General features: G+C 37.2%; 1 protein-coding gene across 5 annotated transcripts in view; it reads left to right on the top strand.

Moving 5' to 3' along the window:
* RUFY3 (RUN and FYVE domain containing 3) overlaps positions 1 to 19915 on the top strand; it is a 79346-nt gene that overhangs the window by 16126 nt on the left and 43305 nt on the right. For 2 of the 5 annotated variants that reach the window (XM_074950430.1, XM_074950433.1), the window contains exon 2: positions 7356 to 7409. The exons of the other annotated variants lie outside the window; for them this stretch is intronic. In XM_074950430.1, the coding sequence (XP_074806531.1) occupies positions 7356 to 7409 (54 nt within the window). The remainder of the gene's footprint in view (positions 1 to 7355; positions 7410 to 19915) is intronic. 5 annotated transcript variants of the gene reach the window in all.

Here is a 19915-nt window from a genome sequence, read left to right as displayed (position 1 = left end):
TAGAAAACACTTTATTTTTAGGTTTCAGAGTAACAGCCGTGTTAGTCTGTATTCGCAAAAAGAAAAGGAGTACTTGTGGCACCATAGAGACTAACCAATTTATTTGAGCATATGCTCAAATAAATTGGTTAGTCTCTAAGGGTGCCACAAGTACTCCTTTACTTTATTTTTAATGACTAATTTAAAAATGTCCATGTGGACAGATAGTATTCAAATGGAATTGAGAGTTGAGCTTTTGTGGACAATTGTAAAGTGCAAAACAGTCATGAATTTTCATAGGGATAGCTTACGATGAGTGCATCTGAGGTGGAGTGAAAGTTCTGTTTAATTTCTCCCCTCTCCCTTGAAAGACATGGCTTCACTTTAGCCAGAGTTTCGCAGGTTAATAATTTTAGTACTGATGGGATCAGTTTGTAATTGAGAGCATGAGCAGTATGCATCACAACCTTATTATGAGAGACTTATTTGACATGAAGAATAATTTATTGTATCAAATACACTACTTCACTTATCTTTAAAACGCTATATTTAGAAAGCTGAATTATGGGGACTCAATTACATGGTAAAAGGGTACATCTTTCATGTTAATCTAATTTTTGGTAGTTTAACATCAAATTGGGTTGAATCTTTTTCTTGCTTTTGGCCAGGAGTTTTTAAAGTTTTTATTAATGCATTTTTGTATGAAGAAGAATTTATACAGATACTTCAAAAATAAATGCTTTGTTTAAATGTCGCCCATATATTATTACTCCATCAACATAGTTCACCATGTATTGAGCCAGCTTTTTTAACTGAAAATTGTTTTTCTGTAGTTTCTTTACTGGCATTGTTCCATCTTTTTAAATTCAAAATAAAACCATATCTATTACTTATTTTATCATTACAGAATCTTCAAATCCTTCCCAAGTAGCAGCATAAACATTCATTCATTTATGCAAGTGACATACATTAAGACCCGAATTACATGCTTTGGGGCCTACATATGTTAATATGCTTGTAGAGAGAAACAACTGTAAAACTCACTTTGACTTCAGCTTTCCTCTTGTAATGAGAAATGGGGCAATAAGGAGTGACAGGACAACCTATTTGGAGAGGAAGAGTGAGGATTAAAGTGCATAATGGATTATGACTTTATAAGGCACTCTGATATTATGGTGATGAGTGCAGTCTAAACTCCTGGTTGAAACAATAGGAGGCAGCTTTTGTGTTCTTGAAAGAAAATGGGTTGCCTTTTTGCAAGATAAAAATGCCTTCTGAAGAATCTCTTAAATAATAATTACACTTCCTTGGCAATTCACATCCAAGGACTGTGAAGATCGTTACAGACACTAATGAATCAAGCCTCCAACACCCCTGTAAGGTAGGGAGATACCTTTATATCTAATGGAGACACGGGTGAATTGTGGGATAGAGGTTAAGTGACTTGCCTAAGATCATGCTGTGAGTCATTGATAGGAATAGAACAGAAGCCCAGTTGTACCATCACTTGTCCACAGTGGACAATTCCAATTAACCTTAATGGAAGTTGCAAGTGTGCAGCTGAGGAGATGATGGGGCCCTAGAAGTACTGACTCTTATTCCCTCATAAACAAACTTTTTTCATTCCCTTCCACTTTATTACCGATGTATGACTTTCCTGAATTATACAACTGAATGCAAATCTTTGCTCAATATCAAGTGCACGTCCATGATCATGGCACTACAAAAACGAAAAGATGCATGCTAAATAGCAAGTATATTAACACAAGGGGTGACAACATTGTGAGAAAAACAAAAAACGGTTTGTGACAGTATGTCTTCACTAGAAATGCTGGAATTTAATTGGGAGGTGTGAGTAGAGTGACAAAAGTTAGTGCAAGTGTAAGACATTGACTCTACCCTGGAATACGTTGTGTTGGTCCCAGGATATTCGAGCAAAGTTGGGTGCGGTATTGGTGAGAGAGACAAGCTTTCGAGCTACACAGAGCTCTTCTTCAGGTCTGGGAAAGGTACGAAGAGTGTCACAGCTAAATACGAGATTGAACAGATAGTTTAGCATCAGTAGTTAGCACATATTCTAAGGGACACATTCATTATTGGTATTTTAAATTAATGTTTCCCAGTCAGGCTTTTCATAGTAGGTAACAACAAGATGGCTTAAAGGCCCTCAGATTCACTTTTGCTTAAATCCCGCATCATGTTAATTTCATTTTCTAATCTGATGGTGGGTTTTTTGTTTTTGTCCTTTTTAAACATAGCATACCTTTCTGGTTCTCCTTAAGTGTTTATTAAGGTCATAATAGGTATGTACAAAATATTTTTTTCCATTTAAACCATGTTCAGAGGAATGTGAATCTGATATACCATTTTAAGGCTGTGTAACACTTTTTTGGTGAATTTCCATGAGGACTCCAATTCCACACAAATGCCAGATCATTGTACTAAATTGTGGCAAGCCATTCTCTTACATCTGCATAACACAATGTTAGAAAATATGGTGGGCCTGTGCAGGTGAGCCACGGAAAATAAAAAGCAATAGTAAATCATTGTGGAAGCCACAGAGCCCAGTGCTCTAACACGTGGGAGCCCGGCTAAAGGTACTGTCACACTGTGTGCTGAGCCCCCTTGATATCTGAGTAGGAACTCCAGCAGAGAGTGGTTATCCTGTGCCCTATGTTAGTTTTTAAAAACTACAATTTTGAAGTCTGCTTGATTTGAAATATATAGGTATTTGTGTGCAAGACAGTGCTATCAGGTTTTACTCAGCTTTTTATGAGGGGTATATATGGGATATTTAAATGAAGAAACTTAAAGGAACACCTGTCCTGGGCTTTAGGCTCTGTTGCTGACCTTTTCCTCCCACCAATCCTCAATCAGAAAAATGTGTAAATCAAAGCAGATATTTCATCTAACTCTGGTTCTTCCCACTACGTCACAGGCCACAACCCCTCCCGCCCTTCCTTAATTTGTAGTTAAGTCCTTCGTGTAGTGGGGGTTTTTGAGGCTGTGCAGAGCTATGGAATATCACTACTTTTCCCCTTGTGTGGTCTTTTTGACCAGTTTGTCACACAAGATCTTATGTTGTCTCTTCTTCAAAGCATACAGGCCAAGGGAATGAGTGAACTTCTGGGTTTGGGAAAGCATTCTGCTAAAGTGGATAGCCACAGTGGTCTTGGGCATGGGCACTGGCATTATAGTTTCCTGGACTTAACATATTTTAAGGGGTTTCTATCTCAACCCAAGTCTGTCTTCATCATAATTTAAATTTTTAGAAAACTGTACACAGCTATGTAACATTTCTCATCACTAATTGCTTTTTAAAAATTGGTAGGTTAGCAGTCAACAGAGCTGTTAGAAATTTATTGGACACTGAGTCCCTTTTGGGTTTTTTAAATCTTATTTGCTTATGAAAATGCAGCTTTTTTAATGCCTAGTATTTTCTGCTTTTTAAGAATTTTTGCTTAAGGCTGCTTCTCATACAGGAGAACATATGTATGATCAAGTTCCATTATTAGCTGCACTACTTATTATGAGTTTTGGTATACGTGGCCTTTTAAGTATTGTGTCTGCTTTGGAATCTTAGAGGGAAAAAATTGCAAATTTGAATGATCACCCCCAAAAAGGCAAAGGTGGGACAAAGGATTGTTTTAATGTAAATCTATGCGGTCCCTTCAGGAGTAGCCACCATTTCATAAGGTTCTTCATAGCAGAAACGAAATGGTGGCACAGAGGACAGCTGCCCTGTCATATACATACTCTCTCTAATTGCTTGTACATTTCCTTACTCATTCAGTCAATGTTTATGAACACTTTTTAAGAAAGGTCGGGTAGATTTATTTAAAATCATCCTTATAGACTGGACAAAACGGTCATTACAAATTGTGTGAAGTAACTAAAGGAAAATTTTAAAAATGCAGAAGATTCTTTGACACTAGTGTGAAGATATTGGGAGGGGGGAAATATTTCTAATGAATGCAGTACTGGGTGCTGCAGAGGAGCCACTCACTGACTAGTAGGCGAAGTAGATACATTAAACATACACACATTGTCAGAGATAATCGTTTGTGTCTGGGGGTTGCTTCAGCTCATACAGCCTGTTAGTTTTCTAATTTTTTTTAAGCAACATGCATGTGTGTTCTGTGGCACAGTAACTTTTATCCCACACTTCTTCTGTGTTGTAAAGTAGCAACACCTCTCTGATTTGGAAAATAGATGAAGATAGACTTAGTTACAAATAATTTATTGTATTCATAACATATGTAAAATGTCACCGTATTTTTCTCCTTAAAGCACAGGCAGCATTGCTACTTAGGTATATTAGATGGTTTTAATATGAATCGGTCCTTAAAGCTTTTTTCTTCCTGAACTTTTCTAAACAAAAGCTTCACAGAACACTTATTTTTATGTAATATTACAAATCCATAACATTAGACTTTTCAAGATTTTAATTTGACTGTGAAAACTTTTTTTAAATTTTTTTTTGCAGTTTTGAACTGAAGTCTTTATCTTTCTGTAACCTGAATTGGGTTGATATACAGTAATTAAGACTTGGAACACTGTGGTGATGTTGGCAAAAGCAGAATCAAAGTTGGAAATGCTGTTAAAGAGATGCCATGAAGATGAAATACAGTCATTTAAAAAATGAATTTTAAGTATTTTCACTTACTACAGCTGTTCCAGCATTCACAATTTTGAGTGTTTCCTGTCTCTATTAAAAAAAAAAAAAAGTCTGTTCCTTTTTGCTGCGTGAGAGACCCACACAAATGGGGGGAAACTGATAACAGAGTTAACATAGAAACTGACCATACACAAAGTGCTGTCAATTGAACAAGAAATAAAGAGGAAACAAAAACATTTTGCTCTACTTTTGTTAAACTAATTTGGGTGTTACACTTTTGTCGAAAATCTTATTACAAGTAACTTCTAAGTTGATTCAGTTTCTCTTAGTACCAGTTTTCTTTCACTCGCTCACAAACTTTCTCATGAATTTGGTTTTATGCAGCTAATGGTCCCTTTAGCCTCAGCTGTAAGCTCAACTTTATGCAGCTCCTGTGCTGCTCCCAGCTCTGAAAGTGAATAGGATTGATGCCTATGGTGGTGTGTGAAAAAATTCCCTGGAAATATCTGTGTTTTTGTTTAAAACCCTAGCTCTGGGATGTCGAATATATGGCTTGTGGGCCAGATTTGGCCCATTCGATGCCCACCAAAAGGTTTCTTGAACCTTCCTTTGAAGTATCTGGTACAGAATACTAGACTAGTTGGACTTCACTGATCTGACCTGATATCGTGATTCATATGCTAGAAACTGTTGGCCTTCAGGGGTATTTTTGTGCGTTAACAGCTAAAGAAAACAGAAATGTCAGAAGATCACTGCAGGAAGGCACACTAGAATATCTAACTTTTTAAAAAGTAATAAATTAAATCTGTTGTTTGTGCAGTCATCAGCAGCCATGTAGACCAGATGATCATAATAGCAAAGCCTAGGGTTTGGTGGAAAATATCTTGTGATGTCATGGGTTTTAGATGTGGGGATCCATGGGAAGAGATAAGATTGAGGGAAAGAAAGTAAATATAGAATTGGAGATTCACAAGTGTCTTGTACTATGCGTGCATTAGATGTGGAGGATGACAAAAATCAAAGCAGAGGAAAAGGAAAAAGTGTATTAACAATCTGCTGATGCCTAGTGGACATTTTTCTTCACCATTGTATTTGGAAATTTTTAACATTGTGGGTTTTTTCCTCATTTATTCTTTATTACCATGAACATTTGCACAAAGAAGGAATGAATCTTTGTTTAATCATCTGTTTCTGATGGTGATGTGATTGTGACTCAAAACCTCTGGAATTCCTTTACATGTATGTAAATAAGGATTTAGGGAATTATTAGGGGCTGGGGCTGTTCTTTACCTGTGCTTGTAAATCCTATTAATTAACAAGAATTACTAGACCCTTTTATGATTTAAACTACAAAACTGTATCCAATAGATATTAGGCACCTCTTAACTTAAATAATTTCATTATAGAAAGCGTTTCCCACAAATATTAAATTACTGAATGACACTAGCTTCAATACTTATAAAGATTCTGTCCTGTGAAAATGAAATGCAGTTTCACTCCATTACTCTCAATATATGCAACAGCTTTGCTTTAGAATAAGAAAAACGGAACATCTGGAAAATACAAGAATTCTGGTGTGAAACTAATTTCCAAAAAATAATCAGAATGAGCTGTTTAGTTTTAGAATATGAAGATTGGTCAGTAAGAATATGCTATGGGAGATTTTTATCTTCTGCTCAATAATTTTAGGATCTCTATCACATTTTCACTTTTATTTTATATGCAGGGTATGACTGTCTTTGCTATTCACAAATCAACAGTGTTTCTTTGGAGGAGAAGGTTAGCTGTAGCTTTCCGGGGGGCGGGGGGAAGTGGCGGGCAGGAAGGAGATCTTAGTGGAATGTGTACTTTGCTCAGTACCTTGCCAGAGTTTGGCGTATAAGAGGGAATTCAGCCTTCCTTACCGTCTAACACCCAATATAACTGCAAGTTTGTCCTCTAGGTAAAACTTAATGTAAGTATGAAGCCCAGAATCATGTTGAGTATATACACTCTTGTTTGATAACTTTTGTTTTCTGGTGTTAACAGAGAATTACTGGGCATGTTAAGACAGGGGTGTCCCCCCCCCCCGCCCCCCGTCCTCCTCACTTCTCTGCTAGGATCTCTACCTCTGCCCCCTTGCCTATCAGCTGTCTGCAGAAGTGCATCACAGAGTAAGAGACATTTTAGTTACGGAGATGTCGGTGTACCCTCACTTGTGTGACACAATTTAAACTATGACATGACTGAAGTCATCTTGGACATATCTGCATCATATTGGAAATCTGAGTTATGGTCCGTTCTAGCCTAATTGATTTTACTAAAAAAGACTTACAGGGCTTGTTTTTCATTTGTAGGCATGTTTAGGTGGTCATATGGAAAGAGGGCTGAGGCAGATGCTGAAGTTGCATAAAGTTAAATATGAGAACGTCAGTACTTAGATTTGTATAGTTCTAAAAAAATGTCTTTCTAGTTGGATTTTTTTATTAATACATGTTTTACAGAAGTGTCAGCCTTAAGGCTTAAACAAACAAAAATCTCCAAACCTAACTATGCAATAATTGCTTTCTTTTCTCTGATAAAGCTTTGCTATATTGCTTTGTGCAGACTAATAAATCCTTTTGAATTGCAAATCTTACTACTGCAAACTGAGTGTTGTATTACAGAAATCTCCTTTTCTGTTTTCCCTTTCTTATATCTTGATTTTGATTCTTTCCTTTTGATCATGGCTTGCATGACATTTTATCTTTCTTTTCCTTTCTTTTTGCTGTTTGCAAAGACTCTTGGGAGGATTTGACAGATTTGGTGGAGCAATTGCGTGATGATACTGAAGGTGCGTGCCACACCAACATCTTTCAGCTATTATTTCCTCTTTTAATTGGCTTTTAATGTGTTACTTTGATCCTGAGCACCAGCTACAGTATTCTTTTGCAATGACAATAACTGTGGCTAGGCAAATATGCTTGTCTGATTGAACTGGGTTCAAAGCCTAAATATACCAGACTAGTTGCTTTCTGGTATTGATGTGTAGTTACTACTGTTAGGGTTCTAAAGAAAATATCTTCAGTCACTATAAGCATATGTGCATGTATTTTTGAGTTTTACTTATTTACATTTTGAAAGGATATTGTGAAGACTTTTGGTTCCAAATTTGCTCTAACTTGACGTTGGTCCCATCTGGATAGTCTTGCCTTCTAAATTCGTTGTTAATTTATTCTTTTTAAAATAATGGAAAAACAAAAAGCAATTGATATTCCTTAGTAATAAATTAGTATCTGCCACACCTCTCAACCAGCGACAGTTCCTGTGTGTAAAGACTTAAAATGAAGATGAGACAATTATGGGAACTGTAAAAGATGTGGGATTAACTTCTTTATCTTGATGTATGCTGTCTTTGGCTGTCATCTTCATGAGCCAACAGTTATATTACCTCTCCCACTTTCTCTCTCTCATGTCCTGGGACCAACGTGGCTACAGCAACACTGTATACAACAGTTATAATGTAAATTTACAGGGTAGAGCAATATAAATCAAAGCAGTTTTAAATAATTGATTAAAATCACTTGAATTTTAATCAATTGTGGATTTACGTCATGTTGAAGTTTTGTAAAACTAACTTGAAAACTTGTGCTATTATATAACCAAATTAATTACAAATTCTTTTTAAAAATATAGTGGTAGGGTATCTTCTTTGAATGTTATAAAACAGCTATAGGCAAAAACCAAAATATTAATATTTTCTTAGTGGGTAAAATCTTTGTCACTTAAAACAAAATTGCTTCAGCGTTAATTAAATTTTTTTAGACTTTAAATACCTTAGCACAATAATTGTGAACTCTTTTATACGTACAGGCCAAGTTTTCAAAACTAGGAGCCTAAAGTTAGGCTCTTAAGCCCAAATTTAGGCACCTGAGAATGGGATTTTTAAATGTACCTAAATGATTTAGGTGCTCAGGTCCCATTATCTTCAAACTGCAGACCGTTATAGAGAGGTATAGCCTTGTTGAAGCATTTCAGCTTTCTTGACTTGTGGAGGCTCAGTATATTGGAAGGTAATGTTGGTTGCAAATATAGGAGAGGCTGATTGCTTATCAATGTTGTGTTTTGATTGAGTTTGTGGTGTTCTTATAATAAGGATGTTAATGAGGTCCTGGATTAGTCTTTTACAGCATAGATGATGATTTTAAGTGTGAAATCTACAATCTGAAATTCTACTAACAATTAGGAAGCTAATTAAAGAAGCATAAAATATCTAGTTTAGCAATTTAAGATTATAAAATGGGAAGAAAGTAAAGAGCTCTTTACATGTAAATAAAATATCTTATTTAAATAAGAAAAAAATATTTTTTATAAACTGCCAAGATTTTTATCTTCCCTGATAATTTATAGTAGTGAAGGCAAAATACCAAGGCAAGCTTGATGAGAGATGGATATATATATTGTACTTACATTTGATATATAGAAGAGCCTCTTAAGTGTGTAACAGTGGGGTTTTTTAATTTCTTTTTTTGTTTTAGGAAAATATTTAATTATTGTAAATGACCCAAAATATCAATAGATATTACAATTACATTGACTTGATATGTATAGATACATATCTTAATACAGAATTTATAATATTAAGTAACATATATTGATCATTGTTCTATCATTAACATTTTCCTTTTTAAACAAGATTATTTAAACATAAACTCAATGTGCACGTGCATATATGTGTATATATTATCAGTGGTTCTCCACTAGGGGTATGTGTATCGCTGGGGGTACTTGGAGGTCTTCCAGGGGGTACATTAACTCATCTAGATATTTGCCTAGTTTTACAACAGTCTACACAAAAAGCACTAGCGAAGTCCATACAAACTAAAATTTCATACAGACAATGACTTGTTTATACTGCTCTGTATACCATACACTGAAATGTAAGTACAGTATTTATATTCCAATTGATTTATTTTGTAATTATATGGTAAAATGAGAATGTAAGCATTTTTTCAGTAACAGTGTGCTGTGACACTTTTGTATTTTTATGTCTGATTTTTTAAAAGCAAGTAGTTTTTAAGTGAGGTGAAACTTGGGGGGTACTCAAGATAAATGAGTCCTGCAAGAGTACTGTAGTCTGGAAAGGTTGAGAACCACTATATTATACCATTGATATATGCATTGGGGGTTGGGGGGAGTTGAACGTTTTCCTGAGGAGGGGATGGGGTGAGGAGGAGAAAAGAAAGCTAATGGGGGCAAAGGGGTTAATTCAGTTATCCTTTGTGTATGTCTTCCTTGACTATCCTCTAGGATTACTGTGTCTACATCAGAGTATCTCAGTTATTTCAATATTTCTGTTGTATTGTTTTCCTGTGTAAGGTATACTAAACTCCTTTTTAAAAAAATGTTCATATAAGGAGTTCCAGATCATGTAAATCCTTTTAGCTGTCCGGGAAAGTCAGTTTGAGGCACAAAAACATTTACAGACTACTTTTAATGATGTTAATAAGGCTTTCTGTTAAAATGTTGTATGCTTTTGCTTCTAACTGCGTTGTATTCTAAATACAGCTGTGCCTTCTCCTTATTATGGGAAAAGTATCACACTTTAGCTTTAAAGTTATTTAGATTTTGAATGTATTTCCATGGAGAGGATATTCAAGGTCACCTGCAAAGGAAAAACATTGTTTGTCTGTTTTTTCATCATGATGTAAAAAAGAGAGCCTGTAGTTTGGGGGGTTTCTTTTGCTTGTTTTTTTCCTGAGATGTATTAGAAATATCAAGATTGTCTCTTCTCCTCCCTGCCCCTCCTCTTTTGTTTTTTGGGGGAAAGACTCCTTGGGTAACTCATGTATAGGGAGCTTTCCTGGTCCTTAACAGAAGAGGTTGCTAAATCCTTAACAAATAATGTTTGGGTTTTTTTCTTAAGTGTCCAAATAAAATAGATGTTAACAAAAAAACAAATTAAACCTTTTTTTAAAAAAAAAGTCTGAATAAAAATTACTTCCCCTCTAAAAAAAAAAAATAAATAAAAAAAATCAGGGTTCCTTTCTTTAATATCTGTGCTGTTATCTTGCCAGTTTTCCAATTCTCCTAGTTGTCCAGAGTAGACAAGACTTGAATTTATAATGTAAAAAAAGCAAGAAGGAAGAAAAAACTTTTTGCAGAAACATACTCTGCTTTCAGAGTAGCAGCTGTGTTAGTCTGTATCCGCAAAAAGAGAAGGAGGACTTGTGGCACCTTAGAGACTAACCAATTTATTTGAGCATAAGCTTTCATGAGCTACAGCTCACTTCATCGGATGCATTGAAGTGAGCTGTAGCTCATGAAAGCTTATGCTCAAATAAATTTGTTAGTCTCTAAGGTGCCACAAGTCCTCCTTTTCTTTATACTCTGCTTTGTTACATTGCAAAGAAACAAGTTACAAGCCGTTTTTTTTTTTCTTTGCAGGTCACCTTTAAGAGAACTGCTTTGCGTGTGTGGTACTCTGAGCATTTATTCCCACTTGTATTCCTTTTCCTTAAAATGGCAGCCAGTGAACTGTAACACTTGATGAAAGATTAAAACTGAGAGCATGTCTACATAGGACCGTCAGGAACGTTAAACTGAATTAACTGAAGTTGTGAAGTGGATGCTCTCATTCACAAGTAAAGTGGCGGTAGTTCAGTTCAGGTTAATCCTCCTCCAGTAAATTTAAGGCCACTTTACACCTATGTGGTCATTCTCATTCATAAGTAATGTGCTTTAACTTCACACCTTTAGTTAATTCCTCTTTATTTTGAGTTGGCTTGTCTATGTGGGGACCTGAGAGACGCTGGATTTTGTAACTTTCTTTTAACTCTGTTACAGTTATTACTGATTTTATTTTCCATTCCAGCTACCAGAACTTTGCATAATATTCTTCCAGAGAGATTGTCAGTACAGTCTCAATTAGTTGAGATTCCCTGTAATTTAGAAGTGTCATGTCCCTGAGTGTCTCTTAATTACACTGAAAAATTTATTTGTCCAAACTTATCTGATGCCCTTCATTACTTCTATAAAAATGAGGTTGTACTGTAATTTTCTAATGCAGGCTCATCTTCTAAATTATTTTAGTGCATTTTGAACAAGCCACTGATCACTGCTGTAGAATGTACATTGTTAACTGGCAGAAATTGTATTTGGAGGCAGATACAAGATGTAGAACTGCAAGAAGCTGAGCACATTGAGGGAGGGATAAATGAGCTCCTCAAAAAGAGAGACTGCAAATTTATACTTTCCGTAAATTTCCCCTATCTTGATGATTCGCTGCCTCCTATAATGTTTCCAGGGGGCTTTACACACTTTTGGAAATTCTATTTATAAACTAGCAATGGATGTAGTCTCTCTAGATGCACTTGAAATTATACCAGACTTCGAAGTTCAATAGTTTGAGCTGCTAAAATTAATTGGTTGTATACAAATGAGTCTGGATGCTAACTGAGGTTTTGTCTACACTATACAGCTTTTAGTGACACGGCCTTGTTGCAAAAAGTCGGCTAGCGTAAACGCTGTTTGTCGTTACTTTTGCTGACAAAATACAGTACTTCCACCCCCTACAAGTGGGATTTGTGTTGTCAACAGGAGAGCCTTCTGTCGATCTAGCACTGTCTATACTGAGGGCTAGGTTGGCTTAACTATGCCGTTCAGGGGTGTGGATTTTTCACACCCCTTAGTGACATAGTTAAGCTGACTTGATTTTCTAGTGTAGACCAGGCCCAAGATAGAACGTGATATTGTCTGTGGTGTGGGGCTTGTTCACTTGGCAAAAATAGTGCTTTGCAAATATGTAATTGGGATAAACCAATAACACTTCAAAATATTTACGTGATACAGCTTCCATGTCTTTTTGGATACATGGAAACAGTCTTTCCAGTTTTTGGTTAAGATTCACCCTGTACATTTAGAGCCTAGATGAAATTTAAGGGAGCATTTAAAAGTATTCTAATGAATGGGAGTTACCCTAAATAGATTAGATCACATTGACAGAAACATCCCATGACATTCTGTACTTGAGATAGCTTCTAGTTTAATATTTGTTAATTTTTCAAAATGAATTTAGCTATAGAGAGAAGGGAGAAATGCAGTCTGGGTCAAAAGCACTTAAGTCCCTTTTTCTAAATTGACTTAAGTCCTTAAGAGCCTAAATTACATTGACTTTCTGTGTGACTTAGGTTCCTGAGTGCTTAAATCACATTTGGAAAAACTCATGAGCCCTTTTGGTGCTTTTGAAAATTTTTATCCTCTGCGTCTCTTAGCTTCTCCATGGAACAAGATGGAGAGAGGCCTGTGGTGCATCCAGTTACAGATGGAATATGGGTTACCCTTGACATATATTTTACAAGACTAAAAATACAGAGTTTGCAGTCTCAGGGAAGCAGTGTGATTGGCCAGACAGGCTATTTTTGAGGTTCCCTGTATTGTGGGATAATCTGTCCGCAACTCCAGTTCATTTATTCTGAGCATTACTACTGGCACCCAATACTCAAACTTAAATATTGGTACCAGAAAGAGGTCTGTTCTGTGGAAGTTTCCACTTCAAGATTATAAAATCATCTGAAAGTATATTTGAGAAAATTTAAGGTGAAATCCTGGCTGCATTGAAGTCAAAGGCAAAACTTCAGTGAGGCCAGAATTGCATCCTTACTGTTTGCTGCTTCTTACGTATGGTGAAAATCAAACAAACAGCTGCTTACAGTGATAGTGGCAGTACGAGAGAAGTTGCAGAGTACATGGCTTAGATCTAAGATCCTGAAATATATATGTAGTGATTTTAGCTAAACTACGCTTCTTGTAGCTTAAGCAGTCATTTGTGTTCCATCATGAACTGTAGGCATTTCCATAAATCCCTCTGGGTGTTCTAGTTACATGAAAACTCTCTTCCCTTAAACTGCATGCTAAGACTGTAGGTTCGAGTGTTGAACACTGGAACAATGTACAGTGTGTTATGTGAATTGAATCTATTCCGGGGTTTAAATAATATAGCAATAGTAGCAACATGTTACCTATGAAGTTGTCCTGTATGGTTTCTTTGATTTTTCCATTAGCAATTTATTTGTGTTGTACAGTCGAACCTCAGAGTTATGATAACCAGAGTTATGAACTGACCAGTCAACCCACACCTCATTTGGAACTGGAAGTACGCAATAAGGCAGCAGCAGAGACCCAAAAAACCCACAAATGCAGCACAGTACTGTGTTAAATGTAAACTTCTTTAAAAAAAAAAAATTGACAGGATAAGGGAACTGTCTGTGCTTGTTGCATTTAAATTAAGATAGTTAAAAGCAGCATTTTTCTTCTGCAAAGTGAAGTTTCAAAGCTGTATTGAGTCAATGTTCAGTTGTAAACTTTTGAAAGAAAACCATAACGTCTTGTTCAGAGTTACGAACAACCTCCATTCCCAAGCTGTTCGTAACTGAGTGTCTACTGTAAATAGAATCTCTTTTGGGTAATTGCCTTGTTATTCCGTCCTAATTTGAGCAATGGATTCAACAAAGTACTATGACATGACAGTTCAATATTGCAGTAGTGCTTTGGTATTATATTGGGATATCACTGAAAGAACTTTTCTTGTAGAGCAACTGTCTGATTGCGAAGATATAAGCTTCTGTTTACCTACAATAGCTTCTTAATCAGTCATTCCCAGTGATGGGAAAGGAATTTAAAAAATTGTGGTGATTTAATGAGATTTAAGTAAAATGTAATATATTCATTCCATATAGGGGGTGGCTCTTTAAAGGAACTTCACATCTTGTTCGGTGGTGAATCATAGAATCATAGAACTGGAAGGGACCTTGAGAGGTCATCTAGTCCAGTCCCCTGCACCTGAGGCAGGACTAAATATTATCTAGACCATCCCTGCTGGGTGTTTTTCCAACCTGCTCTTAAAAGTCCCCAGTGATGGAGATTCCACCACCTCCCCAAGCAATTTATTCCGGTGTTTAACCACTCTGACAGGAAGTTTTTCCTAATGTCCAATCTAAACCGCCCTTGCTGCAATTTAAGCCCATTGCTTCTTGTCCTAGCCTCAGAGGTTAAGAACAACAATTTTTCTCACTCCCCCTTGTAACAACCTTTTATGTACTTGAAAACTGTTATCATGTCCCCTCTCAGTCTTCTCTTCTCCAGGCTAAACAAACCCAATTTTTTCAATCTTCCCTCATAGGTCATGTTTTCTAGACCTTTAATCGTGTTCGTTGCTCTTTTCTGGACTTTCGCCAATTTTTCTACATCTTTCCTGAAATATGGCACCCGGAACTGGACACAATACTCCAGTTGAAGCCTAATCAATGTGGGGTAGAGCAGAAGAATTACTTCTCATGTCTTGCTTACAATACTCCTGCTAATATATCCCAGAATGTTTGCTTTTTTTTGCAACAGCGTTACACTGTTGACTCATATTTAGCTTGTGATCCACTATGACCCCTAGGTCCCTTTCCGCAGTATTCCTTCCTAGTCAATCATTCCCATTTTGTATGTGTGCAACTGATTGTTCCTTCGTAAGTGGAGTGCTTTGCATTTGTTCTTATTGAATTTCATCCTATTTACTTAGACCATTTCTCCAGTTTGTCCAGATCATTTTGAATTTTAATCCTGTCTTCCAAAGCACTTGCAACCCCTCCCAGCTTGGTATCGTCCACAAACTTTATAAGTGTACTCCCTATGCCATTATCTAAATCATTGATGAAGGTATTGAACAGCACCAGACCCAGAACTGATCCCTGTGGGACCCCACTCGTTATGCCCTTCCAGCATGACTGTGAACCACTGATAACTACTCTTTGGGAACGATTTTCCAACCTGTTATGCACCCACCTTATAGTAGTTCCATCTAAGTTGTACTTCCCTAGTTTGTTTTTGAGAAGGTCATGCGAGACAGTATCAAAAGCCTTACTAAAGTCAAGATATACCACATCTACTGCTTCCCCCATCCACAAGGCTTGTTACCCTGTCAAAGAAAGCTATCAGGTTGGTTTGACCCAAATTGTTTTTGACAAATCCATGTTGACTGTTGTTTATCACCTTTTTATCTTCTAGGTGTTTGCAAATTGATTTCTTAATTATTTGCTCTATTATCCTTCCGGGTACAGAAGTTAAGCTGATCGGTCTGTAATTTCTCGGGTTGTCCTTGTTTCCCTTTTTATAGATGGGCACTATATTTGCCCTTTTCCAGTGTTCTGGAATGTCTCCCATCTTCCATGACTTTTCAGAGATCATTGCTAATGGCTCATATATCTCCTCAGGTAGCTCCTTGTGTATTCTAGGATGCATTTCATCAAGCCCTGGTGATTTGAAGACATCTGACTTGTCTAAGTAATTTTTGACTTGTTCTTTCCCTATTTTAGACTCTGATCCTACCTCATTTTCACTGGCATTCACTATTTCAGACGTCCCATCACCACCAACCTTCTTGGTGAAAACCGAAACAAAGAAGTCATTAAGCACCTCTGCCATTTCCACATTTTCTGTTATTGTCTTTCCCCCCTCATTGAGTCATAATGGGCCGACTCTGTCCTTAGTCTTCCTCTTGCTTCTAATGTCTTTGTATCTATATGATGAATAGGTATGTATAAAGCAGTACATCATCTGTTAAATTCCCAGGGGAGGCAAACTATAAGAATCCTGTCCATCCTTGATTTCAGAATGGATTTAAATAGTACAAGTCTGTTTCCTGTAATTAAAACATTGTACTTATTTTATGAGTATTTAGAAAATTAATGTAAGGTATTGTTTATTATCATTTCCCAGAAGCTAACAAAAGGAAGTATTCAGAGATATTAACTTTGTTTTAATTTCAGTCACATGCAGTATCTCTTTATAATGAACAACACTATTCTATTTCTGGCTTTTTTTTCTAAACTCCATTTTTAGTATAGGTGATTATCCTCTACCTGCACTGTCAATTTTATGAATTAGCAATCTGCGCAACATACAAACTAGGTGAATTATTATATTAAAATAATAATAGTTTTGTAAAGGCAATCTGTAAACCTTATTCACTAAAGTAACTCCTTTTATTGAAGTTTGGCCTTCTGTGAGAGTTGAATTCTTAAATTATTACTTTGAAGTTAACTAAAATATATTAAAATAAATTACAAATGGATTTTGTTTGTTGCAAATTCCTTGTTGTCATTCCTTCCATGTTCCAGGATCAAAGCCATGGTATACTTGGAGATTTTACACTTAGTGGAATAACAGAACACTACAAGAAAGATGGGTTATTTTATCAGTCCATCAACTTCTTGGGCAGGGACCCAGAATAAAAACTGACTGACTGTAGCTGAATTTGACTTTTACTCTGAAGACTAGAAATAAAAGAACCTATTACGACAATCTGTTACTTCCTTAAATGTGTTTTCCAGAGTATAAAATAAACCTTGAATGGGTATTGTCATAAGACTGTTCACATGCATACCAAGGCTTCCTTTTATTCCTTTCCTACCATTCAGAAAGGAAAACAAAAATTTCCTAGGAACTTTCAGCAATGGAATCCTAAACTTTAGGCTTTCTTAATAGTGAGTGTTAACTATTATTTCTTCCTTTAAAATAAATCCAGACTGATTCGTCGTAACTTAAATATTCTTCTCTCAATTCTTCAATGTATAGTAGTAGATTTTCTGAGCTTTGAGTTTTAGAAGAGAGGATTTTTTTTATTGTGCACACACAGTTTAACTAGGAAAAGCAGAGCTTCTTTCTCTTTCCTCATCAGTTAAGTTCTGCATTACCTTATCAAATTCCTGATCGAAATAAAAATTCACTCCGTTCTTTGAAAACACTTGTTTCTTCTGGTGTCTCGCTGCTGACCTTACTAAGTTCATGGTCACCTGAGCTGCTTATCTGGTCAAACCACCTCATGGGGATTACGTAACACTTTGCAGTACAGAGGAGTATGCTTTATATTCAGTTCCAGATCTTTAGCTGTAGTACTTGTACCTCAGCATCTTGAAGAATCACAGTTACTGTAGGGTAAGTAACCGTTCTTTATTTCTGACATCACTAACACTTCCCTTCGATTGGGAAGCTCAAGACTGCATCGATCCATCCAAAGTAAGGAAGGCCATAGACTGAAAAATATTTCAGATATGTGGCTTTGTTTTTCGGCATGTTAATGTTCTTCAGAGAGTCTGTGAAATGTTTGTAGACAGTCAGTGCTGGGGTTGTTGTGATAGACTCTTAATGTTCTTAGTTGGCATTTGCATTTTTGGTCCTGGAGCCTGGATTGGAGGCTATCACATGTTTCTACTAAGCTTTGCTCCCTTTTGAAAGTAATTTTGATGGAAGTAACAATAGTGAGGAAAAATAGTGCATGTCTGGTGGTGTGTGAAGTAAATTACTGTATAATAGCTGCTTTTTCCTTTTGTATGTGTGAATTTAGTACTTGTGAAAAGTGTTAGCTATGAAGCCTTCTATCCACAAAACAGGTCCAGTACAGGTAATGGCAGTGCATATGTATCTTCCCCAGTTCATAGGTGTAATTCAGCCCTGACATGAAGAGAACATCTTAGGGTAAAGAGGTAATTTGGTTCCTATGCCCATTCAATTACTGTTGTGCAGTAAGGGTCAGTTAGTACCTATTGCAGTGTAGACATCTGTCCACTGGGAATTGGAGTGAGATCTGCTAATCCTTAATGTTAAGAAAAAAACAAACAAACAAAAACTTAAAAACGTTCTGAATGAATGGAGTTATTAGGTGCAATGAGGTGTACAAACCCCACCCTGGAGAGGAAGGGGACAAGGACTGCTCTGGGCCCACATCACACCTGCAAGGCATGCACTAGGTGGTGGAGGAGCTTAAAAGGTGAGCAGAGTAGCTCATTTGCAGGAAGCCAGTGGAGGTGATCTATGCTCTGAACTCTGCAAAAGGAGCACTGTAGGAGGCCCAGCTGCCAGAGCTCCTGTCTACTGATGGTCTGCCCAACTTGCTGAAGGAAAAGGACTAGATATTTGCAAAGTTTAAGACTTCTTCGATTTATTTTGTTTTACATGTCTTTGCTGTTTCTTGTTGCATGGAACTCCAGAGTGCAGGACTCAGTGACCTACCTTTTGGACACTACACTGGAACCCGGAGAAGAGGGCAGGTTCAGGTTCCCCTACCCACCCCCACTGGTCTGGAGACAAAAAGTCTCTCCCTCATATTAGAGACTGAGGACCAGAATACCCCACATTCTAGAGAGTCCCGCCTCTAGGAATTTGGCCATGTGAAGCCACTTGTTGGTCATCAGAACTAGCGTTTTTTTGATTCTTTACATACCCCGGAAGAGATGGACGCAGCTTGTGGCCCAGCTCGTAGAGGTCTGAATCTCCGAGGGGCCAGATGACTGCAGGGCTGGAGCAACTATCAAGAGTGGGACACCAAGACAGAAGAGCGCCTGTAGTGCCTGATCGTTAGGCAGCACCTATGGGGGAGCAGAGCCTTTCACACTAGTTAACGTGAAAAATACATTTGCTCTTTCATTAACAGGTCTGTTCCATACCAACATTCCTGGAAGTGCATCGATTACTTTGGTGTGCTATGGTGAATTCAAGTTGAATTTTTGTTCTGTTTACTTCATGGGCAATTCCAGTTCCCATCGTTATCCACTGGTTAAGGGAAAAATGTGAAATATGGTTTTCCCCTCAGATTTCCTCTTCCTTTTGAAGTAGCATGAAATTTGGAATATTAATGATATGCATTATAAGAGAGGAAATAATGTTTTGGATTATGTTACTACTGCTTAGGGTTTTTCTATCCAGGTACTTAAATGGCTTCCATCACCATACATAGCTGAGCAGCTGTCAGGTATTTAAGTATCGAAATATATAATCTTGCTTCAGTTTCAAATATTTGTTTTCTTCACTTGCTTGCTGAATATGTGCATGCTTCTATAGGGCAGAGTACCATTCTGTATAGACACTTAATGATCCTCAGCCCTGGTCTACACTAGGACTTTAGGTCGAATTTAGCAGCGTTAAATCGATGTAAACCTGCACCCGTCCACACGATGAAGCCCTTTTTTCGACTTAAAGGGCTCTTAAAATCGATTTCCTTACTCCGCCCCAACAAGTGGATTAGCGCTTAAATCAGCCTTGCCGGGTCGAATTTGGGGTACTGTGGACACAATTCGATGGTATTGGCCCCCGGGAGCTATCCCAGAGTGCTCCTTTGTGACCGCTCTGGACAGCACTCTCAACTCAGATGCACTGGCCAGGTAGACAGGAAAAGAACTGCGAAGTTTTGAATCTCATTTCCTGTTTGGCCAGCGTGGCAAGCTGCAGGTGACCATGCAGAGCTCATCAGCAGAGGTGACCATGCAGAGCTCATCAGCAGAGGGAACGGGGGCCTGATGATATGTACCCAGAACCACC

The sequence above is a fragment of the Natator depressus genome, chromosome 4 (genome assembly GCF_965152275.1).
Source record: "Natator depressus isolate rNatDep1 chromosome 4, rNatDep2.hap1, whole genome shotgun sequence".
Classification (NCBI taxonomy): Eukaryota; Metazoa; Chordata; order Testudines; family Cheloniidae; genus Natator; species Natator depressus.
This window is presented reverse-complemented; position numbering and strand designations above follow the sequence as displayed.